Source organism: Ranitomeya variabilis, chromosome 3 (genome assembly GCF_051348905.1).
Source record: "Ranitomeya variabilis isolate aRanVar5 chromosome 3, aRanVar5.hap1, whole genome shotgun sequence".
Taxonomy (NCBI): domain Eukaryota; kingdom Metazoa; phylum Chordata; class Amphibia; order Anura; family Dendrobatidae; genus Ranitomeya; species Ranitomeya variabilis.
The window spans coordinates 464,964,762-464,992,314 of NC_135234.1; the positions used below are offsets into that span (position 1 = coordinate 464,964,762).

The following is a 27,553-nucleotide window of genomic DNA, read 5'->3' on the forward strand; positions in this document are numbered from 1 at the left end:
GTTTATTCAATTCCTAGTCCCAGCTCCTTTTTTATGTCTACTGACATATGTTGAGGACTTGACTACTGATGGATATGGTAAGAAGGCTGTGTCCCGTATGTTGTTCATGGCTGGGAAATTAATAGCTTGATATTGGATTATGGATCAAGTCCCTCCAATTCCAGAGTTTATAAATAAAATCAATTGGTTATTGAATTTAGAAAAGGGCATTTATTTAAAAAGGAATGTTATCCTGAAGTTTGAAAAGCTGTGGGCCCCATGGATTGCCTGTCAGTGCTGGCATCCAGAGAGCTACAGAGATACTGGTTGGGTCTTTTTTGAACACTAGATCTATGCTGTATATTATTTCCAGATGCATTACATTTCTTGGCCCACTTTTTCCAACATACTCGTATTCATCTGTATTTAATCTTATATCAAGTTATCGGTAACCAACCAAGTATGATATTGTTGTGTTGGTGGGAGGTGAGGTTTATTATATTTTCTTTGTCTGTAATTGTCCTAAATTTAAAAATTTTCCATAAAAAAAATTTGATTTAAAATAAAAAATGGAAGAATTAACATGCATCAGATTTTCACAAACACTGCAGTGCTCAAATTCAGGCTGCATGTGCATGAGATTTCTGAACTCTCAATGCTACCTGAAAAAAACACCATAAAAACCTCTGCAGGATCGCCACGTGTGAATATACCCTTCAACTTTTGTTCTGTAGGTCAGTTGTAACAGTCCCAGCAATATCTTATCAAAATTTCTTGAGGCCATTCCCAACTTGTCAATTCATGGTGCCTCTATTTTTTTTGACCTTTGCTTCCACCCCTTACTTTAGATAACTCCCTTAGACTATAATAGAGTGGAGGTGTTTGTTCACGGCCTTTGACATTAGAGTATCTGATGAATTCACCAATCTGTGAACTTGTGTTGTTATTACATAGATGTGGGTCCCACCTTTGGGAACCTCATTGATCGATATTTATGGCATACTGTTGATTATAAATATCCTTCATGATATAGTCTTTATCTAGGGATACTTCTTTAATCATACACGTGTGGATGCTTGCTTATTATTTTCTTTTAAACATGTTTGTGTTTGTTGCCACTAATATTTTGTCTCCCATTTTTTGTCTTTTTTGGTTTATTTTTTTTTATTGCATTCTAACCTGAATGGGCTTATTCAGGGAGAAGTGGTAAGTGCAATCTGATATTTTTGTATCTGCTAATTGCCAGGCCGGACAAAAATCCTTCTGAAAACATTAATAGAAGTCTGATCTCTCTGAGCCCTTTTCAATTAAACACTTTAAGGTTTTTCCTACCAAAAAAATCAGTGGAGTAGTAACAGCTGCATCTCGCATGTGGTTGTGAATAGAGTTGAGCGAATTTTAAAAAATTTGGTTCAGATTATGATCGGCAAATATTGCAAAAACAATATTTGCTTCCAAACACAGCTGAATGCCATTGGAATCAATGGGAGTAGAAACGACCGAATATGTTCGGGTAACAATATGGCACGAATATGGCCAATTCAGAACATATTCGCTCAACTCTAGGGGGCATAACTAGGGGGGTTGAGAAAGAGCTTTCCAAAATAAAATAAGCTGCAGCACTTATTCAAAAATGAAAACCCAAACAGTGGAAAGCTTTTTCTTTCTTTTTTTTTTCCATGAGATTTGGTGTAATAGGCAAATTTTCAATATTTTTTTTTTCATCTCCTGTTTGTCTTAGGAGCCTTTGTGTGTAGATTATATTTTTACTGTCGGAAACTCAATTATGATTGAAAGCTATGGTTATCATTCTTTTTTTTTTTTGTCTCCCTATTCTTCTATAAAAGGATCTCACTGCTTTGGCAAAAGAACTTCGTGCTGTGGAAGATGTGCGGCCGCCGCATAAAGTAACAGACTATTCTTCATCCAGTGAAGAATCTGGAACCACAGATGAGGAGGATGATGACATGGAGCAAGAAGGCGCAGATGAATCGACCTCCGGCCCTGAGGATGCCAGAGCTATGTACGACTTGCAGGCCCTCATACTGCTTTTGACCTCACTTGTCAAAATAGTTTTAAGAACGTTTTATACACATTTCTTTTTTTTTTTTGTTTGTTTTTTTATTTTCAATACATAGGTCCTCATTAAATTTAAGTAATGGAGAAACGGAATCTGTAAAAACGATGATTGTCCATGATGATGTTGAGAGCGAGCCTGCCATGACTCCTTCCAAAGAAGGCACTTTAATCGTCCGACAGGTATGAGCGAACCAGTAGCTTGAACATAACCAACTCATCCATTCATGCTGTTCATTTTCCTGCATTTCATTTGTGTTCTCAGCCCCCATACCTTATGGCAGATTACTTTTTGTTTCTTTGCATGTGCAATACATAGATGAAGTCCCATTAATTTGCTGCTTTCTGCATGCTCTGCCACAGACACTCTACTAATCTAATAAACCAGTGGTTTTCTGAACCAGAAGACTGTGCAGACCCTTTTTACGACCATAGGCACAGATAAAACCCTTTGTGATTTATTTTTTTCCCCCTTTAATGTTTAAAGTAAACAATGGGGTGATCCCCATAACTAGAGTGATTTGTGTAAAACACTAACATTTTAATTGTTGCATAAAATGTGTGACACAATATTAAGCTTTTGCTTCAGAAAATACAAAGTTTATAAATTGGATTTATGGCTTCATACTTGGTGGTCCAGCAGTTTGCTCAAGGGTAGCTTTGGTAGATGTCTTTTATGGTCTGAAAGGCCACTTTGACGATTGCATTAATAAAAATTTATCGTAAAATTGAGACCATCCAAAAAGGATATGGTACTTAAAAAAAACAAAAACAAAAAAAAACAATCCAAACCCCTTCATACTGACTGGCCCCAAGACATGAAGTTACTTGGCATCTATAGCTGCCTCCCCCACAATCGGTTATTGTAGTCCAACGTGTAGAATTTTCCAGGGATAGTATGTACTTAAGCAGCACTTGAACAAGACAAGTGTGCCTGTTTTTTCTACAGAGTACAGTTGACAAAAAGCGTGCCAATCAACTTGAGAGCAATGGCTTTGCCGGGCGCATTCACCTCTTGCCAGATCTGTTACAGCAAAGCCATTCCTCCTCCACCACCTCTTCCCCATCCTCAAGTCAGCCGACACCCACCATGTCCCCACAGACACCCCAGGACAAGTTAACTGCTAATGAGGTATGTCTGACACTAGCTGGCTGCTTTGGTCAGGAGGCATAAATCCCACACTGGATGGGAACGCAAAGTCTTGTCATGAGCTTCTGAATAATGCCATCCTAGATTATTCGTCCATACACAACTTAACATCACCATTCTGTTCACGGGTTGCACCATCATCTGCATGTCTTATTGTTCAATAAGTATACATTGCTACACTAAAGGATCCTGGGAAGTGACCGCAGTTATCCGGGCTCTGTCACCCACTACTTTCCCTCATATGTACTTGCGTTTTCCTGTGTGTATCATATTTATTTGTGTGTCCTTCATAGCTACTCTTTACACTATTAGGGAATGTTGATTTCTTTGGGATGGAGTATGCAGAACAGAAGTAACTTGACATTTCACCATGTAGCTTAATGAAGCACTCGGGGTTTTATTTTTGTATCCCTGCACCCACGTGACTGCCCAATCCCTCTCTGCACTTCTTAGCAGGGCTGTGGAGTCGGTAAGCCAAACCTCCCACTCCTCAATTTCCAGGACTCGTACTCCATAGCCCTGCTTCTTATACATTGTGCACTTCAGACCCCACTAGAATGTCATATTTCACTCTGCTCTGAATCCCATGATGCATCCGCACAGCATTACACAGGATGTAGAGCCAGTACCATCTGCCTGCTGTGCTAACAGGGCTTGTTCTCTCCTCTATACTTCCCTTTAATGCGTTAATAGATCAGTATACAGTCAGAAGGATGAGCTGTCATCTTCTATATTATAAAGGCATTACATTAGCTGTGTGATAATCTTCATCAAATTCTCATCAACATGGAGAGAAGGTAGAACATTCCATGCAGTTTCATCATACAGAAAGTTCTGGTTCCTAATATGCTGACACCCCGAGGGGAACATAAAGCCATGTAATGCTCAGGAGGTCACCATGTGAACATATGACTTAATTGTCAGTATACCTTGAATTTTATGAATGACACTGAAATCTATATAAAGGGGGACTAATGACAGATTGCAGTAAAAAAACTAAAACTGAGTGCTATTGTAAAGGGGTATTCTCAAGTTTGGAAGTCATCCCCTATACATGAGGTGGGGGATAACTTCCTGATCCCAAGAAATGGGGATCTGAAAAGCTTTGTGTGAATGAAGCAGAGTCGATCAATTGCACTGCTGCTCTATTCACTTTTAGAAAAGTGCAGCACTCAGCTGGTCGTCTTCTATATCTATGAAGATCACATTAAAGGGAATCTGTCAGCAGGTTTTTGCTATGTAATCAGAGAGCACCATAATGTAGGCGCAGAGATCCTGATTCCAGCGATGTCACGCTTTGAGCTGTGCTTTGTTGTTCCAATACAATTACTGTTTGATGAGCAAGAGATTATCACTACAAGACAACAGGTCTCATGCCTCCTCTCGTGCACCTTCACAAACACTTGTTTATCGCTGACATTTTACAATTAGAACTGTCAATCAAAGAAGGAAGATAGGGGGACGGTGCACTGAATTGGCAACGCTAAGGGTGCACTAAGTTCCTGTGCTTGGTTTGACAAGTCATTCTGTGATGACAAAGCCATTTTAAAGATGGTCTTTCTATTTACCCAATATACATATACATTTTATCTTCCATGCTGTAATCCATCCATGAATATGTCAGCTCCAAATAATATGGATCTTAGACTCCCCTCCCCCCACCAATCTTACTTTTCCTAACTGTTAAATAAAAAATAATAAGTGACAAATCTTTTAAAGGGAACCTGTTGTTAGGTTTTTGCCACCTAAACGGAGAGCAGCATAATGTAAGAACATAGACCCTATTTCCAGTTATATGACTTTCTGGGCTGTTTGCTGTAGTTTTGCCAACATCACGGTTTTATCAGCAGGAGATTATCACTAGAGGACTAGTAAACCGGCGTTCATGTAATCCTCTTCATTCATAGGCCGAGCTCTTTATAACCCAACCACTGATTGGTAGCTTTCTGCCTATGCTCAGCATACACAGAACGCCACCAATCGGTGATATGGGTGGGGTTATACAGAGCTCACCATGCAAAGAACAGTTAGATCTGCAGCAGATAAAATAGTCATTTTTATTTAAAAAAAAAGAAAATGCTCTTCGATGGGCTTTTTTTTTTATTTTGGTAAATGTATTTTTTTTATTTGTGTTTTTATTTCATATTACAATCTGTATTAGAGAAAACTGAGAAAAGTTGCAATCTGCACACTGGCTACTGGGAGTGCAGGCAGGATAGCAGTGACAGCTCTGTACACAGGATCCACCAATCTCAATAGGTGATTTCTCCACTGCTCCTTTCACAGTGACCTTTGCACACGCTCATTAGATGCTTCAGTACAAAAGATAAGATCTCGGTCTGTCAATTGCTGCTAATGTCATGGGGATTTCCTGAATAATAAAGTATAAATCCAGGTTAGATCCAGTGACCAGTGTGAAAATTGCATGTTTTCTTATGTTTAATATGGATTGTTATATGAAAAATAAAATATCAATGTAAAAAAATCAATTTAACATAAAAGCACAATCTTACTATAGGTCATTTCCTGCTGGCACATTCCTTTTTAAATGGTAATTTTGGAAAGGGTGTTCAGATTACGGTAAGTTCCACTCTTTTATATATTGTATACCAATAGACAGGAGTAGTTTTGACATGGCCTGTCCCTGTCAGAATGCACACATGCCTATTCTTCAGGCACGTTGTCCCTGCAGTCATGCAAGTATGGCTGGCGGTTAGCAGATATTACCATTCTCTCCTGTAACGTGTGTATTGTTAGAGAGCGGTTTGCTTAGCGATATTTGTTGAATTTGAGCAATATTTTTTTCCCCCAATTTGCTAAAGTTGTTTCTTTTAGCTTTCCATTTGCATTACGCACTTTCTATAAACCCCCTTTGCTTGTCCTGTATTGCAAGCTTTATCAATCAAAATGGTTAACATAGAAACATGGAAGTTCTGTTTCCTTATGTATAATAAGTCTGAAAAATGGTATGTTTTTTGTTATGTGAGGGAATAGGATGTTTTCCCTATTAGCTCAGTAGTGCATAATGATAACCCTTCCAAAACTAGTTGGTGAATTATCAATTTTAATTGAAATAATTTTTTCCCTTTTTGCCATGATAATATTTTCACTTACAATATTTTCTTTGTGAGATTAAGTAGATGGACACTACAAATGTATGGAACACGCGAACATATTTCATAATGTAATTTTCCATGATACTTCTAATTTGGTGTAGCCAATGTGCCGCCCTCTGCTCCCATGTCCGACATCTGGAGGGTGTTCAGTATGATTTCTTTCTTGTTCTTTCTGTATTTGTTTTCTGACTTTTCATGTATTTTTCCTTGCAGACCCAGTCCGCAAGTAACACTCTTCAGAAACACAAATCTTCTTCCTCATTTACACCTTTTATTGATCCTCGCTTACTCCAGATTTCTCCGTCCAGTGGAACAACTGTTACATCAGTGGGTAGGTACCCTCATAGTAGTAGGAAAGGGGATGCTAGTGCTTCATTTTACACAGGGGAGGAATGAATTGAACAAGTTAACATACTAAAGACAACTAAGAGTGTTCTTAAATCCTTCTTCCTTCTGACTTAGGAAGGCTACCGTAACTTTGCTTCCTTAAGAAGACCATTCTCTGTATTAATTAGATTTGCTTTGCTCTCATTTTGTAAGCTTGGGCATGTGTAAACAAGAGTGTATGTTTCTTGTGCTCCACGCTAACTGCTTCCTTGCTTCTAACAACTTTACAGTGCTCATGAATGTCCCACATTTACATAGGTCTGTACTCCACTAGTGTAGCCTGACCACCTCAACCTATACCAGCAGTGCAGGGGAGACACTGTGAGCTGGGATTAGCGGCATCAATCACCGAGAAAGCATTTCTTCTACACATCTGCTGTTTTTTCCGTGTCTTCACTTTTGGATGGTCATTGTTCTATGGCCCAATATGTATTTTATTTGTGGTGTTGTTGACCATGGTATGATAAAACTGAATCTAACCTTCATTTCTACATCCTGTGCGTTGCTGGCCACCTTTTCAATAAAGGTTTGATACTTCACTGCATGCAGAGCTTAGTTTCTCTTTTCTTCTTGTTTATTTTTAAACCCAAATTTTCAGATGGGATGTCCAGCATGCTAAATTTGTGGGTCATATTTATCCGTGTCTTACAGCTGTAGTCACAGATTATATACCCAACCCTGTTCACTAAACTTCCGAGCTCCCTAATGTAAACCTTCTGGATTGTCTGTGTTGACAGTGTACATATACCTAGGGCCCTGTGTTTCCCCCACACCTTGTAGTGCCATCTGCCTCTCCACCCTGCTTGCTGTGTGCAGTGTAATAAGAAATGAAATGATAAGGTTTTGTCATTGAACATGTGATTGCTTATATCTTTCAGGTACATACATGCGCACACTGGAAGCTAACCTTAAAAATACTAATTTTATTTTAGTGGGATTTTCCAGTGAAGCGCTGAGGCCAGATGCTATGAGGCAGGATCCCACAAGGAAAGGATCAGTTGTTAATGTTAATCCCACAAACACAAGGCCACAGAGTGATACGCCTGAGATTCGCAAATACAAGAAGAGATTTAATTCTGAAATTCTTTGTGCAGCGCTATGGGGTGAGCTACTGTGTAAACGCAAAACATATATATAGATAGATAGATAGATAGATAGTATAGCAAGTGCAATATAATATAGATTGATATTAGAGTTTCTGCAACCAAAATGTTGCTTTTCTATATTGTAGCTCATGCATTTTAGAGCAAAATAAAATATATAGTATTGCCGATTTGAAATGCATAACAAGCACCTTCCTCTGCATGTTGACATTCAGCTGCACGTGACTCCAAATACATTTAGGCTTGATGCTTCAGTAATGGTTCTGCAGAGCTAGGCAAACCAGTTTGACTTTTTCACTCGCAAGCAAAATTTTCAGAAAAGGTTGTTTTTAATCCTCCCATGAGAATATTTACTATATACTGTAATTGTCTAAGGGTCACTTCCGTCTTTCTGTCTGTCTGTCCCGGAAATCCCTCGTAGTGTATCAATCAGCGACGGGCACAGTCCGGCCGAGAATTAATCCCTCCCTACTCCCCTGCCGTCAGTGCCCGCTCCATACTCCCCGCAGTCAGTGCCCGCTCCATACTCCCCTCCATTCAGCGCTCACACAGGGTTAATGGCAGCATTAACGGACCGCGTTATGCCGCGGTGTAACACAGTCCATTAATGCTGCTGTTAACCCTGTGTGACCAACTTTTTACTATTAATGCTGCCTATGCAGCGTCAATAGTAAAAAGATCTAATGTTAAAAATAATAAAAAAAAATAGTTATATACTCACCGTCCGTCGGCCCCCCGGATCCAGAACAGGCCTTTCCCGCTCCTCATGGCGCTCCGGTGACCGCTCCATGCATTGCGATCTCATGAGATGATGACGTAGCGGTCTCGCAAGACCGCTACGTCATCATCTCTTGAGACCGCAATGCACTCTTGGGACCGGAGCGTCGCAAGGAGCATCGGTAAACGCCTCGGCTGGATCCAGGTGGCCGACGGAGGGTGAGTATATAACTAACTATTTTTTTATTTTAATTCTTTTTTAACAGGGATATATTGCAATATACTACGTGGGCTGTGCAATATACTACGTGGGCTGTGCAATATACTACGTGGGCTGTGCAATATACTACGTGGGCTGTGCAATATACTACGTGGGCTGTGCAATATACTACGTGGGCTGTGCAATATACTACGTGGGCTGTGCAATATACTACGTGGGCTGTGCAATATACTACGTGGGCTGTGCAATATACTACGTGGGCTGTGCAATAGTCGTGGGCTGTGCAATATACTACGTGGGCTGTGCAATATACTACGTGGGCTGTGCAATAGTCGTGGGCTGTGCAATATACTACGTGGGCTGTGCAATATGCTACGTGGGCTGTGCAATATGCTACGTGGGCTGTGCAATATACTGCGTGGCTTTGCAATATACTACGTGGGCTGTGCAATATACTACGTGGGCTGTGCAATATACTACGTGGGCTGTGCAATATACTACGTGGGCTGTGCAATATACTGCGTGGCTGTGCAATATACTACGTGGGCTGTGTTATACACTACGTGGGCTGTGCAATATACTGCGTGGCTTTGCAATATACTACGTGGGCTGTGCAATATACTACGTGGGCTGTGCAATATACTACGTGGGCTGTGCAATATACTGCGTGGCTGCAATATACTACGTGGGCTGTGTTATACACTACGTGGGCTGTTATACTACGTGGGCTGTTATAAACTATGTGGCTGTGGTATATGCTATGTGGGCTGTTATACACTCCGTGGGCCGTGCTATATACTACGTGGTTGTGCTATATACTCCGTGGGCTGTGCAATATACTACGTGGGCTGTGCAATATACTACGTGGGCTGTGCAATATACTACGTGGGCTGTGCAATATACTACGTGGGCTGTGCAATATACTACGTGGGCTGTGCAATATACTACGTGGGCTGTGCAATATACTACGTGGGCTGTGCAATATACTACGTGGGCTGTGCAATATACTACGTGGGCTGTGCAATAGTCGTGGGCTGTGCAATATACTACGTGGGCTGTGCAATATACTACGTGGGCTGTGCAATATACTACGTGGGCTGTGCAATATGCTACGTGGGCTGTGCAATATGCTACGTGGGCTGTGCAATATGCTACGTGGGCTGTGCAATATACTGCGTGGCTTTGCAATATACTACGTGGGCTGTGCAATATACTACGTGGGCTGTGCAATATACTACGTGGGCTGTGCAATATACTACATGGGCTGTGCAATATACTACGTGGGCTGTGTTATACACTACGTGGGCTGTGTTATACACTACGTGGGCTGTGCAATATACTGCGTGGCTTTGCAATATACTACGTGGGCTGTGCAATATACTACGTGGGCTGTGCAATATACTACGTGGGCTGTGCAATATACTGCGTGGCTGTGCAATATACTACGTGGGCTGTGTTATACACTACGTGGGCTGTGTTATACTACGTGGGCTGTTATAAACTATGTGGCTGTGGTATATGCTATGTGGGCTGTTATACACTCCGTGGGCCGTGCTATATACTACGTGGTTGTGCTATATACTCCGTGGGCTGTGCAATATACTGCGTGGGCTGTGCAATATACTACGTGGGCTGTGCAATATACTACGTGGGCTGTGCAATATACTACGTGGGCTGTGTTATACACTACGTGGGCTGTGTTATACTACGTGGGCTGTTATAAACTATGTGGCTGTGGTATATGCTATGTGGGCTGTTATACACTCCGTGGGCCGTGCTATATACTACGTGGCTGTGCTATATACTCCGTGGGCTGTGCTATGTACTCCGTGGGCTGTGCTATTTACTACGTGGGCTGTTATGTACTACGTGGCTGTGCTATATACTACGTGGCCGGCCGCGAACAATCAGCGACTGGCGCAGTCCGGCCGCGAATTGGTGCGGGATTTGAACCACGCTTCGCTAATTGGTCGCTCCCGGCTGGCCGAATCCTGTGTATTCAATGTATTATTCTAAAATCTTCATAAATAAACTACATACATATTCTAGAATACCCAATGCGTTAGAATCGGGCCACCATCTAGTATTACATATATGCTCTTGATGAGGCCCAAATGTACAACAAAACATTATTTACTAATGTTGTCAAATTCCTTTTTTGTGACTCCCCAGGTATAAATACATAGACTTGACTTCATTATAGTAAAATATCAGTCTAAATTTCCGGTAGCTGAATTTTTTTTTTTTTTAAGAACAAAAATGAAATGAGGCTGTCTTACTGCTATATTAATCAAGTAAAACCTGTCAGGCATACAATATACACACCTTCATGGGAAAAGGAGCTCTGTTTTGCTAGATATGGTTCATTTACTATGGAACATTTTATTTTCAGTTATTTGTCCTTCTACTTTCTTGACTGACAAGCTCCAAGTTAAGTGCAGTAGATTGATCACTTTTTAGTATACTGTACCTATAGTTGAGTTAGAGGTATTCTTAAATTATTAGAGTGCTTTAATTGAGTAGTCGCAGTTGACTTGCTTTTTATATTTATTAGTCTCCTGCAATGACTGCTTTTATTTTTCATTGTGTACAGCTGGTTTCCATCGAGCTCTGGCACCAGTCTGTCCAGCCCTGGCCAAGTGTGTGATGTAGTTACATTCCAGGAGAAAAATTAGCTCCTAACATCCCAGCTCTCTCTAACCCATTGACAGCAGTTATCTGCTCACCTACCTCACACTCAGCTCCTGACAAGGTGCTGTTATAAATCTTGCAAAATCGCCAGCAGCCAACATCTCTTCTCCCAGAGTAGTTCTCTTATTCACGGCTCTCCCTGTACGGAGCTGTGTGCCCTGTTATTTTGATATGTCTGAATATTTTCAGCGTACACTCCAGAACAAACCATTGATAACTGGATGTGTTACAGCAGAACATGTGCTGAGCTTTAGAATTCTCCTGATACTACAGCTCTGCCACTCATCAGAGCTGTCTCTCTAGGAGTGCCTGTCCCACCAAAAACCTGGAAGTGAGGAGACTGTAGGGAGACAGCATAGCTCTGAGCTGCCCAAAAGACCTCTTGAGAAATCCCCCTTTTCAGAAAAATGACGCTTTTTTTTTCATAGTGTAGTAAAAGGAAATTTATTGTGCCAGTTATGTATTATGCTTACAAAATTATTTATAACAATACGAAATGCAGAAAATGTGTCTGTTGTAACCACATAGCTAATATTTCAAGCCCTTTGACAAATGTTCTCATACTTTCTTTTTTTTTCTTTTTTTGAGCTAATTTGGTCTCTGTTGAATGCACAAAATAATTTGATAACCAATTAAATGGGAATAATTCTTGTTTTTGAATAATTATGTATTTTGCAAATTACAATGATTTACTACTTTTTTTCCTCACAGGTGTAAATCTGTTGGTTGGCACTGAAAGTGGATTAATGCTCTTAGACCGAAGTGGTCAGGGAAAAGTTTATCCCCTCATCAACAGAAGGCGATTTCAGCAAATGGATGTCCTTGAGGGTTTAAATGTCCTGGTTACAATATCAGGTAAAGTTGCACCTATAAAGCCTCCAGAACCAGGAGTCATATGCAGACTTGCTGGAACTGGGGTAAATGCATTTAGTGAGCCAGTGTAGTGAACGTTTTCAAGGGAACCTGTCACCAGAAAAAAAAAGTGCTGTTAATCTGAAGGTTAATAGTGTTACTAACCTGCCCGGTGCCCGCATTTATCAGAACCCTGCTTGGAGAAAATGAACTTTATTCAGCCACAGGGGCGGCACGGGTGCCTGTCCAGTCACCACGAGCAGTGGTGGTATTTGCGTCCCCGGCACTGACTGACAGCTGCCCGTAAAGTTGAGCAAGTGTGTCAGGGACGGGAGCACGGTTACTGCCGCCGCTCTGTATTCTCTTTTTTTCTGATGACAGATTTGCTTTAATTTTTGTTGGGTGTTGTTAGGTGTTTGTGGATTTGTTGGATCTGTTAATGATTTGGTATACTTAATACATGACTTTAATTTTATGGCCTATATTTTTATTTATTTTATGTGCGTATATAGCACCATTAATTGAACAGAGCTTTACAGATCTAATCATCACTGTCCCCATTGGAACGCTCAAACTAAATTCTCTATCAAGTATGTCTTTTTGGAGTGTGGGAGGAAGCCGTAGCATCCAAGGGAACTCCAAGCAAATATGGGGAGAACATACAAACTCCTTGCAGATTCTCGACCTCTGATACTTAGACCCTCTAAAGCAGAGGTGCACAACCTTTTTGGGTCCAAGGACCCCATTGTCATACTGAACCAATCTTGGGGACTGCACTAAAAACTAAGGGGCTATTGCCTTCTATTTAGAAATAGATTCTGCTCCTAAATCCACATAAAAAGTGTCAAATAGTTTTTAAATATGTCTGACTGATTGTAATGGGGAAAAACTCCTATAGCGCACACACTATCCTGAACAGTTTGCAGAAAAACTAATAAAAAGCTTTTTTACAGATTTATATTTTTATGTGGATTTGCAGTATAGTACACTTCTAAATCCTCGTAAATGCCTGTGTGAATAGGCCCTAAAGAGTAAGAGGTCATGTATGCACACGGCTTCTGAGACTAGATCATAGATACTTTGCTTACTACCTAATGAGTCAGAGCTTCCTTACACTACAGTGGAGCGAGCACTGACCCGGAAGGCTACCTGTCTAATACACCTTTCTAGAATGGTCCAGAGACCCCATTCTCCTGATGTATGAGACTTCCAGAGATGTCTACACCACGCACCACCAGTACTTGCCAGTCCCGGCTCCTTAGCTGCTGCCATTACTCTTCTGTGTGGATGCTCCCATACACCTAACCTATCAGACAAGCATTTTCTGTCCATATGGGTTAGGAACTGCACAGAATGGCTTTCTGGGCCGCATGAAGCCCCTGGGTCGCAGGTGGTGCATCCCTGCTCTAAAGGGCTTCTTTGATGCCTCTAGGTTTTTTTGCAGTATTGTCATGCTGTGCTTTTTATAAGTGCAGCTTGGAGTTTAAGTCCAATGTAAAAGGCTTTTTTATTTTAGTAAGGAATATTTAGCTGTGACACCTGAAGAAGCACTGCTCGAAGGGACCCCGCATTGTGCCAAATAGAAGTAAAGCCAAGGGTAGGGGCTGAGAGGAAGTGCTGGAGTTGCGGAGAATAAATGACATTTATTTCTTAGGGGTTTTTTTTGCAATTGTAAGTCTGTGGACTGAAAAAACAAAAAAGATAAATATTATAAAAATTTTATGAAGATCCTTTTAACTATGAGCCATGCAAGAACCATCAGAGCTGTGTTAAAGAAAAATGTATTCTATATAGCTATAGCGTTGACAGCTGAGTAAGGAAAAAATGCCACAAGAAAAATCATATAATTTGTATTGTTTCAAAACGTCATGGCAAGTTATTCTGAAAAATAGTTGTCAAGTCATCCTTATTGCCTAGATTTATTTTACATTAGGTGTTGTGCACTTTATTTTTAACAGGAAAGAAGAACAAGTTGCGAGTGTATTACTTGTCTTGGTTGAGAAACAAAATTCTCCACAATGACCCAGAGGTTGAGAAGAAACAAGGCTGGACAACTGTTGGCGATTTGGAAGGTTGTGTGCACTATAAAGTTGGTAGGTATACAAGGAGTCCTTTCATATGGTACTTGAACATTCAGAAGTGATTCAATTATAATGTTCATATTCTGCAAAAACTTTTTACAATGGATCTCTTTAGCCTAGATTAAAGGGAATCTGTCATGTTGCTAATATCTGATGGCAAGATCTTATAGAGCAGCAGTCACTGTTCAAATTGATACACATTTTTCTAGGGAAAGTTTTAGTACAACATACGTTTTACCCTTTGCAATCCCTGGTGTTTTTATGCATAGGAGTTCAATGGGCGGTCCTATTCGGTGATTGACTGTCTTCCTTATATGACTGAACACAGAGTTAGCTGTCAATCACTGAGTAGGACAACCCATTGTAGTATACCTATGATCACCAAGGATCTAGGATCTCTATGAATACATTGCATGTGATACTGAATACTTTCCAACAAATAGATCATTCTGCTCAGCTTCTCCTTCCCTATACTATGTCCCCGCCTAATTATAAAGTGCTGCGGAATATGTTGGTGCTATATAAAATAAAATAGTTATTATTATTATGTGGTGTCCTCAGCTAGGTCTCCATGTAGAAAGTGACTGGTTCCCTTTAAGCATGAGTCTCTTCCCTTTCAGGCCAGTGGTGAAGATATCTGTTCATATGTTTTATAGTTAACTATAAATTTAACTCAAATATGCTTTGCATATTTAAGCAATATATTTCAGTAGTTTTCTCATGTTTTTTTTTCTTTTAATATTGGAAAGTTTAAATTTTATGAAAATCTTTGTACTGAATTATTATTTTTTTAAATTGTCCATTTACTTAAAGGGATCCTGTGAGCAGGATTGCGTTGCGCAACCGGCGGACAGGGTGAGGTTGGTGCCGTTACACTGATTACAATGATACCTTGGTTGATGGTGGTGCTCTGCTTATTCATCAGTATGGCTTATGACAGGCCACTGATCCCCCCCACTTACCTGCCCCCTATTTTCATACTGAATATAATATGTATTGAAAAAAAAATCACATTCAGCAAGAAGGTGCCTGCGCTGCAGCATGATCGCATCTATAATATGCATTAAATTGTTTTATTTAGTCATATACATTAACGGAGATTTAAAAAATTCTCAAAATGGTACCGGCCGTTCCTGCGCAGTAGCATTCATCAGTGATCCAATAGATACTAGATAGATGCTGCTATGCAGGTGTGGCATTTTGAGAACATTTTTTTTTCTTTTCAATACATATTATATTCAGTATGTAAAATAGGGGGCAGGTCAGTGAGGTATCAGTGACCTGTCATATGCCGCCCATACAGATGAATAAGCAGAGCGCCACCATCAACCAAGGTATCATTGCTATCGGTATAACAGCCCTTACCTGACACTGTCTGTATGTTACTGTGCACAATCCTGCTGACAGGTTCCCTTTAATGCAGAGTTAATCAACTTTCCAGTTGGTGTTCTATTATTAATAGAACTACTACTTCTAAAATAGATCAGACTGTACACTGCTTCCGTCTAAATGTCTGTAAATGTCTGCGGTTCACTCCTTATTATGTCCAGGAAAGGGGTGGTAGTTTATACATGGCTGGTGAGAAAGGGAGGAAAGTGTTGACTGGAAAGGATACCGGACAAGCTATACAAAAGGGTAGATGAGGAGAAAACACCCTGTAGATTTTGCAGGGGCAGGGAGGGGAACATTGCACACTCCTCCACATTGAGTGCAGGAATGATACTGTGCTGACACATGAGAGCACAGGGGTCTAAATTTAAATCAAAGACCTTGCCCTGTCCTGGATTGCCTCATACTTTTCCGATTGCACATTTAGCGTTTCCCACTTCCACACTACCTCCTCATCCTGCCCTCTCTCTGTTGGAGTTCCTCAAGACGCTGTCCTAAGGCCCCTACTTTTTTCCATCTATAACCTTGGCCTAGGACAACTCATAAAGTCCCATGGCTTCCAGTACCACCTGTATGAGGACGACACTCAGATCTACCTCTCTGGCCCAGATGTCACTTCTCTGCTGTCCAGAATCCAGGAGTCGCTATCAGCCATATCCTCCTTCTTCACCTCTCGCTTCCTAAAACTCAATGTAGACAAAATCGAACTCCTCATCTTTCCCCCATCTCGCATATCCCCTCTACCTGATCTGTCTATTATGGTAAACTGCATCACGCTCTCTCCCGCACCCTAAATCAGCTACCTTGGGGTAACTCTCGACTCTACCCTGTCCTTCAAACCGCACGTCCAAACTATTGCCACCTCCTGTCGCCTCCAACTCAAAAATATTGCCAGAATCCATCCCTTCCTCAGCCCACAATCTACTAAAACTCTTGTGCATGCCCTCATCATCTCCAGCCTCGACTACTGCAATATCCTCCTCTGTGGCCTCCCCGCTAACTCTCTCTTGCACCACTCCAGTCTGTCCTCAACTCTGCTGCCTGGCTAATCCACCTCTCTCATCACTACTCCCCTGTTTCTCCCCTCTGCAAATCCCTCCACTGGCTCCCAATTCCTCAACGAATCCAGTTCAAACTACTAACACTGATCTACAAAGCCATCCACAACCTGTCCCCTCCCTATATCTCTGAACTAATCCCCCAATATCTTCCCTCACGTAATCTACGATTCTCCCAAGACCTCCTACTCTCCTCCACACTTATTTGTTCTTCACACAACCGCCTCCAAGATTTCTCCCGAATATCCCCCATCCTCTGGAATTCCACGCCTCAACAAATCCGATTATCCACCACCCTCGGATCCTTCCGACGGAACCTGAAAACCCATCTCTTCAGGAAAGCCTACAGCCTGCAATAACCATTCTGTCGCCTCACCACCACCCGAGCTGTCGCCTCACCACCACCCGAGCTGTCGCCTCACCACCACCCGAGCTGTCGCCTCACCACCACCCGAGCTGTCGCCTCACCACCACCAGAGCTGCCGCCTCACCACCATCGGAGCTGCCGCACCCCGACCTTCTGTCTCTTCCCCATTACCCCGTAGAATATAAGTCTACAAGGACAAGGGTCCTCTCCCCTCTGTACCAGTCTGTCATTGTAAATTTGTTTACTGTAAACGATAATTATAACTCTGTACGTAACCCCTTTCTCATGTACAGCACTATGGAATTAATGTTGCTATATAAATGAATAATAATAATAAATTAATGGTGACTGCAGCCTGAAACTTGAAGTCCCCCTCTAGCTGATTTTTTTTTTTTTTCCATCATTTGTTAGCCATCTGTAACATAATAAAATAAAATACTATTCATTCCTCGTCTTCTGCCATTTCCTGCACTGCTCTGGTCATCTTTTGCATCATATGACCATAATTGTTACCAGCTGTCACCACACACCCGGGGTGCCAGCAGACACTTTCTCATTGTTAGTCTATGAGACTCAGTCTAAGGCTGCCGTCACACTAGCAGTATTTGGTCAGTAATTTACATCAGTATTTGTAAGCCAAAACCAGGAGTGGATGATAAATACAGAAGTGGTGCATATGTTTCTATTATACTTTTCCTCTATTTGTTCCACTCCTGTTTTTGGCTTCCAAATACTGATGTAAAATACTGACCAAATACTGCTAGTGTGACGGCAGCCTTAGGCTCTCATAGAGCTGACAGTGAGAGGAATTACCGTATATACTCGAGTATAAGCTGAGATTTTCAGGCGATTTTTTTTTTTTTTTTTTTTTATAAAGTGCCCCCTCTCGGCTTATACTCGAGTCATTGTCCCAGGGGGTTGGCGGGGGAGTGGCAGTGAGTGGCAGCTGTCACATCATACTCGCCTGCTCCCGGCGCGGTCTCTGCACTTCCCTGCTTCTCCGATGGTCTCCGGCGCCCGCAGCTCTTCCTGTGTTCAGCGGTCACGTGGTATCACTCATTAAAGTAATGAATATGGACGCGACTCCACTCCGATAGGCGTGGAGCGCATATTCATTACTTTAATGAGCGGTATCATGTGACCGCTGAACATAGGAACAAGCTGCCGGCGCCAGAGACCATCGGAGAAGCAGGGACCGTGCCAGGAGGAGGTGAGTATGACTGGGAGGGTGAGCCATGAGATATTCACCTGTCCCCGTTCCAACGCCGGGCTCTGTCTTCCGCGTCCTCTGGCTGTGACGTTCAGGACAGAGGGCACGATGACGTGTTTAGTGCGCACCCTCTGCCTGAACAGTCACTGTAGAGACCCGGAAGACACAGCGGCGCGTGGTAGTGGAACGGGAACAGGTGAGTATCGCAAGTGCCCGGTGTCCTGAGCCAGTGGCAACTCTTGCACCTGGCCCCCATAGCGTGCTGGTTTCGCCGCCTGCTCAGGATACTGACACCTGACCCCCAGCGACGAGAGGTAAGTATGTAATTTTTTTTTTTTTTTTTAATCGCAGCAGCAGCATATGGGGCATATTATTCTATGGAGCATCTTATGGGGCCATCATTAACCTTTTATGCAGCATTATACGGGGGCAAGCATCTTATGGGGTCCATCATGAACTGTATGGAGCAATATAAGTGGCTCCTGATTCAAACACTTAACCTACTGATTTCTCAATTAATTTTACTTTCATTGGTATCTATTTTTATTTTTGAAATTTACCAGTAGCTGCTGCATTTCCCACCCTAGGCTTATACTCGAGTCAATAAGTTTTCCCAGTTTTTTGTGGCAAAATTAGGGGTCTTGGCTTATACTTGGGTCGGCTTATACTAGAGTATATACGGTACCTGTACGCTGTGTATGGCAACAAGAAAGAGCTGTGGTTACATGATGCAGGCGTGGGACCCGACTGGAGCAGCACAAGATTATATGTTGTAAGTCGTCTACTTTTTTTTTTTTTTTTCATGCACACATTGAACATACTTCACTGATGGCTAACAAATGCTGAAATAACCAAAAATGCTGGAATGGAAATAGATATAGGGATTCTACAAGAATGAATTGTGACATGGGCATTCTATTTGAAGAGAAACTGCACCTCAGAGCATGCACAGTTCTCCGTAATTAGATTGAAATATGTCCATGACTTGTGTCTGCTTTTGCTTTTAACTCCATCTACCTGAATACAAATGAGCCTCAGTGCCAGATGTAGTCCAAGGACAGACCGTTTCTGAGACAAATGCTCTAAAGATTCTTGGCAACTCTAAAGATCCAGCACATTTTTACTTCTTTTGAGGAGAGGTCCACGATGTTAGTTCAAAGATGATTCATTTATTCGAACTTGTGTATGTTTAGGAAGCGTTGTACTGTGGGGGGAGGGCAGTGCTCTAGGAAGTGGTCTGAGCAGACAGTGGCACAATGAGATTAGAAGGCACAGAGCATATATGTAGTATACGTGCGCACGCTGTACTAATGCTTCAGTACTGGCCAACCCACAAGTAATAATATCAAGTACTTTCTTTCAGAAGAATGTCCTAATACTTATAGTGGCTAAATGTTTTCTAGTTTAATATTTCCTGTTTTTCTTTTACTTTAGTAAAATATGAACGCATCAAGTTTTTGGTAATTGCTTTAAAGAGTTCAGTGGAAGTCTATGCTTGGGCGCCAAAGCCATATCATAAGTTCATGGCCTTTAAGGTTTGTAATCCCTGATTTTCTCAAATTTATAATGTGCTCCTTTCCAATATTTTTCTGACCTTTTTAAGTTTTATTTATTTTTTTCGTTAAAAACTTTGAATCTTTTCTGAAATCAAATCACAGACCATGCAGTCCCTCATCCTTTCTGCCCCTGTTTAAAAATAACAAAAAATTTTTTCCTGCACATGCATCTCTATGTCCTTCCCTATACGCTAGAACACATAAAATATTTAATAAACTGTAAAGGAGAAAAAGGGGTTGGGTATATTGCCTTACACCCTCCACCCTCCAAGAGGACCATCAACCCCCTCTAATTAACTTAACACCTATCCCTGACCAACCGCTACAACAAACCCAGATGGGAACTGATTAACACTCTGTAAACCATTCTGGGTGTATCAATCCATAACTCCCACGATTCCAAAATGCCACCACATGTAGTATACACTCCCTTCTACAAATTATCAGGCAGTTTATTAATAAATTCTTGTACAGTGGGACCCATCTCATCTATCCAATGGGCTAACCACTTTCTTGCCGTGTAAAGCATTCTTGCCTTTGCAGTCTTTCCCGACCTGTCAGTCTCAAGTTCCTCCATACACCACAGAATATACTCCAGTGAAGTGAGGAAACCATTTACAGAATAGACATTATTAATTATGTTTGTGACTCCCTTCCAAAACCTTTAGGTGTGGACAGGTCTACATCATGTGCAGCAGATCTGCAGTTGCTGACTTGCATCACATAGGGAGTCACCCTTAAGACCTATATCGCAAAGGAACTAAGGTGTCCTATATGCCAGAGACGTTAAGTTTTTTTACTGTAAAAAAAACAAAAACACCTTGCGTTAATGTTCTATTTTCTAATTATCATTCTTTACTTGCAGTCATTTGGAGACTTGGTACATAGGCCATTGTTAGTTGACCTGACGGTTGAAGAAGGACAGCGGCTAAAAGTGATTTATGGATCCTGTGCTGGTTTTCATGCAGTTGATGTGGACTCAGGAGCTGTCTATGACATTTATCTACCAACACATGTGGGTATTGTGACTAGTAGAAATCATTGTGGGCTGGGGTGGATTATTGTCCTACAAACATTTCATATGTTTGTAGAACATTTAGAGTGTTTTGGAGTTACGGAATGTCAAAAGTTATAGGTATGGAGAAATTTGTGGCTTCTGTAAATATGCAGTAAATATATATGATCGGATCTGAAGTCCTAGACTCTAGTTTTGTTCTAGAACCCAGATTGTCAACTGTATGTGAGTTGAGGCTGCTTGCCTAAAAGGGTTGTATTAAACTACTTTGGCAACTCCTAATTAAATGAAAATAAACAGCTTCTAGTCGCCTCTCAGCCTGGTGGCGTTCCAACGATGTTGGTGCTGCGCCTGCCGGAGCTTGCGTAACTTGTGAGCACTGCAGACAGTCGTTGGCCACTAATTAGCTGCGTCTCTCACACTTCCCTTGGCTGAAACGTGAACATTCAGGATGGTGCGAGTGTCTGCAGATGCAGCGCGTTGATATTGCTGGAACGGCGTTGGTTTGTGAGGAGATTATAAGTAGTTTTTATTCTCACTGAGACCCTGATTATTTTATATAAGGGTTGTTCAAGTTGTGAAAAACGCCATTAAGAAGGGACATGTTTTTTGGAGTATGTGTAATATCATATGGCGTGAACAGAAACAAATATATTGTCAATCAGCTATCTAGGCTAATATTATGTATAGCGAAGCATTGCAACATTGCAAAAAATGTATATTGTGAGAAAGGCTCCTGTAAAGTTGGATCCTGTGGTCTCTGACTTTATTTAAAAATAAAAAAGCTAAGCATAATAGTCCATAACATCGAATGTGTCTGTGTGCTGGTCATGGAAAACCTGAACCGTGCATGGATAAAACAACACTGCTATCTGAATTGGCTTTCTGTGTTCTGAGATAACTAGAAATGAACCCCATTAGTAACGACTCCTTACTGTACTCCTGTTACAGATCCAGAGCAGTATCCAGCCGCATGCAATTATTATTCTCCCAAATACCGATGGCATGGAGTTGTTGGTTTGTTATGAAGATGAAGGAGTATATGTTAATACTTACGGCAGAATCACCAAAGATGTGGTTCTACAATGGGGAGAAATGCCGACATCTGTTGGTATGTTTTACATTGCAGTAGACTTTTAATAGGTCTTCATTTGTTTTTCTATTATTTATCTATAAGTTTCTGATCATTTTCATTATTAAAGAAAAAACCCTAGTAAGTGATAGTAACTTCTTGCTTCCTTCTAAAGTCATGTTTTATTTTTTCAGCATATATCCGTTCTAACCAGATAATGGGATGGGGCGAAAAAGCCATTGAAATTCGATCAGTTGAGACTGGACACCTAGATGGAGTTTTTATGCACAAGAGGGCACAAAGACTAAAGTTCTTGTGTGAACGAAATGATAAGGTAAAACATTACTAGACTGTGTTGCCTATTTTTATGTCAAATATTTTCAGAGCTAATATTTTGTTTTAACTCTTTGACCACTAAGGACAGCCTCTTTAATTTTTTTTTGTTTCATTTTTTCATGTTTGCATTTTAAAGGGAACCTGATGGCTTCCCCAGGCCCTGCAGTTATATAATTGATATTTGTCATATAAAGAAATCTATAAAACAGTAAAATGGGCTTGTTAGGATGGGTATAATAGTAGTAATAAATATATATGGTGCTTTGGTTGAAGAGGAGGAATCTGGGGAAGCTAGGTTCCCCTTAGGAGCCATTGTTTTTTTCTGTCTATTTATCTGTAGGATGGGATTAGGTTTGGTTCAGTTGCAAGTCTTTAATGATCTATATATATATATCAATTGTTAATGTCCGTTAACTAAAACAAATAATCACTGATCTTGAGGATTTGAAGACCACCGCCAATAGCTTGGGTTTCCTCAGCTGAGGGCAAGGTTCTGCAGAGCCACCGATTGAATAAGGTGTAGATCCCTGGGTGGGGGGCTCTGTTCATTGCCTATGGAACTACTGGAGAATGCCAAGCACCATCGGTGAGCAATGTTCATTCAATATGCGGTGCTCATGCTTGACCAACACTCCATTCAGATGAGGATTGCAAAGCCATGATGTGGTGGGGGACCCAGCAGTGGATCCCCCAGCTATCTGCAAGTTATCAGCTATCCTATAGATCGGTGTTAACTTACTAACGTGGCTCCAAAGGATGCACACCACAGAAAATAAAACAAAGATATATATATGTATAATATAAACAAGGGATTTTTATTGACACACAGCAACTTCAATACATATAAAACATAATTAAAAACAATGCAAAGTACAATTGGCACATAGATAGATAACGTGTGCAAAATACAGAGTGCAAGTCTGCAAAAACCAGCATGTAAATAGCAGGAGTAACCCTCTGGCTCATGGAGCTGATAATGAATGACCAGACAAGTGCACCACCTTTATGAACAGCCAAAAGAAACTATCCTCCAACCTGGGAAAACTGCTGAAGTGTGGACGCCCAACGTGCGGGGCAAGACCACCCAAATTCAGTGATACCTATGATAACTTATGCAGTCCCAGTAAATCCCATATCTCTAATAAGATGGGTGGGCTGAACATACCCAAGGTGGAGAAGGCAGGCACGCCAGCTCCAGACGCAGACGAAGTATGTGCCAAAACGAGAGACCGCCCTCTCGTTTTGGCACATACTTCGTCTGCGTCTGGAGCTGGCGTGCCTGCCTTCTCCACCTTGGGTATGTTCAGCCCACCCATCTTATTAGAGATATGGGATTTACTGGGACTGCATAAGTTATCATAGGTATCACTGAATTTGGGTGGTCTTGCCCCGCACGTTGGGCGTCCACACTTCAGCAGTTTTCCCAGGTTGGAGGATAGTTTCTTTTGGCTGTTCATAAAGGTGGTGCACTTGTCTGGTCATTCATTATCAGCTCCATGAGCCAGAGGGTTACTCCTGCTATTTACATGCTGGTTTTTGCAGACTTGCACTCTGTATTTTGCACACGTTATCTATCTATGTGCCAATTGTACTTTGCATTGTTTTTAATTATGTTTTTTATGTATTGAAGTTGCTGTGTGTCAATAAAAATCCCTTGTTTATATTATACATATATATATCTTTGTTTTATTTTCTGTGGTGTGCATCCTTTGGAGCAGCGTCTTTTCCTTGTGTATTTCTCATGCTTGGCTGCTTGGTTGCACCCCGGTGGGATATTTTATTATAACCTGTATTGGTAGTGCGCTCTATTCCTTTGGTTTTCATGAACTTACTAACGTGGTAGAACTTTTTACTTCTTTTGATTGCATGACAGTGGTGACTTTTTATGCCCGACAGTCCGCCCACTAAAAATTATCATAAGGTTGGACTTCTTTTCCAAACATCTATAGTGGTTCAGCAGTCTGCTGAACTGTTAAACTTTTTTTTTTTTTTTCTTTCCTTCCCACTGCAGTTGTATGCAAATATAAAATGACCACTAGGAGGCAGTATTGATCAACCATGAAAACTTTTTTTCTAACCCAAATATTTGTCACTGCAAATGACATATTCTAATACCTGTGTAATGCATATTGCTGATCCCTAATTTCTACTCTGTGCACAGGTTTTCTTTGCTTCGGTGAGGTCTGGTGGAAGCAGCCAAGTGTATTTCATGACCCTGGGCAGGAGTTCTCTTTTGAGCTGGTAACAAGTGGAACTGCTGACATCTCCCCTAAAGTCTTCGTAATCTCCGTAACTTGAAATCATTTGAAACTGGAGTACAACCACATTCATTTAGTGGATTTTGTGTTTCTAACATAGGGGAGAAGATTACAGAACCTTCATGCAGCTTGCGAGGCAGCTGGGGCTGTAATGCCTTTGTTGGGTGCTACAAACATCTGAGGGTTCTACTAACAGACACTTCCTCTTACTTTAATTATGATGCAAGTAAGACGTGAAAGAATAAGTCACACTAAAGCACCCCTCCACCAAGAAATAATGGAATTTAACAGTCCAAGAGAACTTATCAAGCCTTTCTGATGATGCACAGCTAGGCTTACTAATATTTCACTTATTTAATTTAGTGGGGTTTTTTGTTTTGTTTTCTGATGTTGATTATGACAAAGGAAAGTTCATATAATAAACTGTATTTATAAAATGTGAAAGGCAGCCGCTAACGTTTATTTGATTTTTTTTTTTATATGCCGTCTTAGGCCAATGTTGTGAATTATTGAATTTTGCCTCTACTTTTTTTTATTTTTTTAGTTCTGCATCCCTGCGCAATGTGTCAAAGTATTAGCGCTGCCTCATCCATAGCTTTTTTTATAAAGTTTCTCCTAGAAATCAAGACTAAGAGTGCACACAGTCATCGTGGCCTAAATCTGTACTGTAGAAAGGGAACAAAACAGGGTTGTGGACTTGGACATTGCAGGCAAATTCCAATCAACTTATTTTTTTCTCCTACCTCATTCTGAGTGATGCACAAACCCCTTTTGTGCCATGAGACTTGCATGATCTGTGCCGGAATCTTGGCCACTCGAGGGCTTGATAAAGAGGCTGACTCATAGTCAATATAGGCTATCTATACCTTGAATGTGTAATTTTAATACCAAATTTATGCCACTGATCGTAGTTCATCCTCATTGGCAGAAATTGGCATTAACAATGGCACAAAACAATGCGGAGGTGACAAAACACTTATAGGGTTCATTGGCTTTCACCTTTTAGTTTAATACATACCATTTTCATACAAACCAGTAGGGCTTTCTCTTATGAAAAAAAAAAAAAAAAAAGCAGATGTAGCATCAAAGATCATCAAGTTTAGGCTAGTTCTAAGGTGTACGTCACTAGAGGGGTGTGAAGAGGGTTGGCTTATTCCTGAATGGAAGGTGTATATTTATTTTTTTTTGTTTGTTTTTAAGAATGCAATGCACTAAAACAATTCTAAGAATGTAGTTATAATAATACTTATTCTTAACAGACATACTGTACCTGTGTTTAGATGTACGATTCCCAGTTCTTTTTTTATTACGAATATAAAATAATCTGCTTTATTTTCTTCAAGTTTTGACATTTGTAATAAATGTCCGTCAGGGAATAACCTGCTTAATGACTATCCCATTCTTGACTTGAGGATCCTGGAGTGTTCGGTTGTGGTTGATGTAGCAATGCACAGTGTCATTCAACTCTTTTTGACGGACTCTTTCTTTCTGGCGTTAAGTACATTGTTTGACAGCTGCCTTAAGCTGTTCATTTGTGAACAGTTTCTCTTTTTAATCTAGAAATAGACTACTCTTCCTTTGTTTCTGCCATTGTGTTAAAGCATTATTTGTTTTCTTGCCATCTCCATTTTACATACAATAATGAACTGGAGCGGACTATGGTAATGTGGTTTGTTTGCGGATAGGGAAACAGTTGTCAACAGTTGGTGCCGTAAAAATAAAATCAGTGGAATGAATATATTCCACTATTCCTCCAAATGTGCACTTCTCTGCAGTCACCCCCACGTATACACCTTCATTGAAGTGGTGTGAAAGCCTTATTTTTATTGGCAGAAAATGAAGTCTGGATTTTTCTTCATGTCTCTCCGAAGCACTGAAAAGAATCATTCGTGTACATTTTGTTCCATTCTGTATACCTAATAAAGAGCAGGAGCAGAGTTCCTTAGCTTTCTGAATATTGCTTAGTGCTGTCTCCAGTTAGTCCAATGTAAGCGATGTATCGGTGGAACCAATATTGGGGACAAGGCTTATCTTTAAAATGTTACACTTACAGAAAGAGGAAATGTAATGGAGAAGATCACGTTTTGTACAATGTATGTGATATCACAGCAAGCATCGTTGATTTACTTGCTTTTATTGGGAACCATTTCCAGGCAAATAATTCCAGTATTAACACCGCAAATCACTATGTATCAGAAAGCAGAATGAATTTGCTCTTTTGATTTAGTTACTTCATAAGAAATTCTAGCATTGAATTGCTGAAACTGTATGACTGCAGTGTTGCTTATTTTTTTGGTTTCTGCACATGTGACATTGGAGAAAATGTTTACATTTTTGTTAAACTAATGTGCATCACATATTTATGTTTTTTTAAATTGATTCTTTTTGCATAATTTTAGTAATACACCTTTTGTGACCTATAACCTCATTTTTTTTCATTAATAATAGTGCGAAAAAGGCAACAGTGACAAACTGCATAAAATTACTAATTGTATTACTAACTGCAAAGCAGACTTGTGTCAAGTAAACATTTTCGGACATTTTGCAGTGCTATCTAACTTATGTCTACTGTGTTTCATGAAAGTTCCTATTTTCCCAATTTTTTTCCCTTAAATAAAGTAAAATTGACACCTACATATATATGTGGACTGCATTCATTTTGTAGATTGCAGTGGTGGAGCAATGCTGTATTGCAGGAAAGTAGTAGCCCTTTGTTTTAATCACTTCAACAAAGGAAATATATCCAAACTGTTACCAGAAGATTAGATTCAACTGACTTTCCCTGATCTCCTAAAATAAATTATCTATTGCAACACATGATAGATCAGCCAAAAGCTATGTAATGTATGCATTTCATATTATTTTAAAATCAACAAATGAAACAACCTTAGTAAATGTATTCTTCAAAAAAAGAGCATCT

At 40.6% G+C, this 27,553-nt stretch overlaps 1 protein-coding gene across 11 annotated transcripts in view; it reads left to right on the forward strand.

Moving 5' to 3' along the window:
• The window catches only part of MAP4K4 (mitogen-activated protein kinase kinase kinase kinase 4), a 192,715-nt gene extending 165,448 nt beyond the window's left edge, over nucleotides 1-27,267 (forward strand). For 4 of the 11 annotated variants that reach the window (XM_077296640.1, XM_077296645.1, XM_077296642.1 and 1 more), the window contains 12 exons: nucleotides 1,827-2,002; nucleotides 2,118-2,238; nucleotides 3,005-3,187; nucleotides 6,535-6,652; nucleotides 7,587-7,811; nucleotides 12,151-12,294; nucleotides 14,250-14,384; nucleotides 19,831-19,931; nucleotides 20,818-20,967; nucleotides 21,919-22,078; nucleotides 22,234-22,373; nucleotides 24,537-27,267. In XM_077296640.1, the coding sequence (XP_077152755.1) occupies nucleotides 1,827-2,002; nucleotides 2,118-2,238; nucleotides 3,005-3,187; nucleotides 6,535-6,652; nucleotides 7,587-7,811; nucleotides 12,151-12,294; nucleotides 14,250-14,384; nucleotides 19,831-19,931; nucleotides 20,818-20,967; nucleotides 21,919-22,078; nucleotides 22,234-22,373; nucleotides 24,537-24,620 (1,737 nt within the window). In that variant the 3' untranslated portion in view covers nucleotides 24,621-27,267. The remainder of the gene's footprint in view (nucleotides 1-1,826; nucleotides 2,003-2,117; nucleotides 2,239-3,004; nucleotides 3,188-6,534; nucleotides 6,653-7,586; nucleotides 7,812-12,150; nucleotides 12,295-14,249; nucleotides 14,385-19,830; nucleotides 19,932-20,817; nucleotides 20,968-21,918; nucleotides 22,079-22,233; nucleotides 22,374-24,536) is intronic. The other 7 variants (XM_077296641.1, XM_077296647.1, XM_077296646.1 and 4 more) reach the window with 5 other exon arrangements.
• The last annotated feature ends 286 nt before the right edge of the window (nucleotides 27,268-27,553 follow it).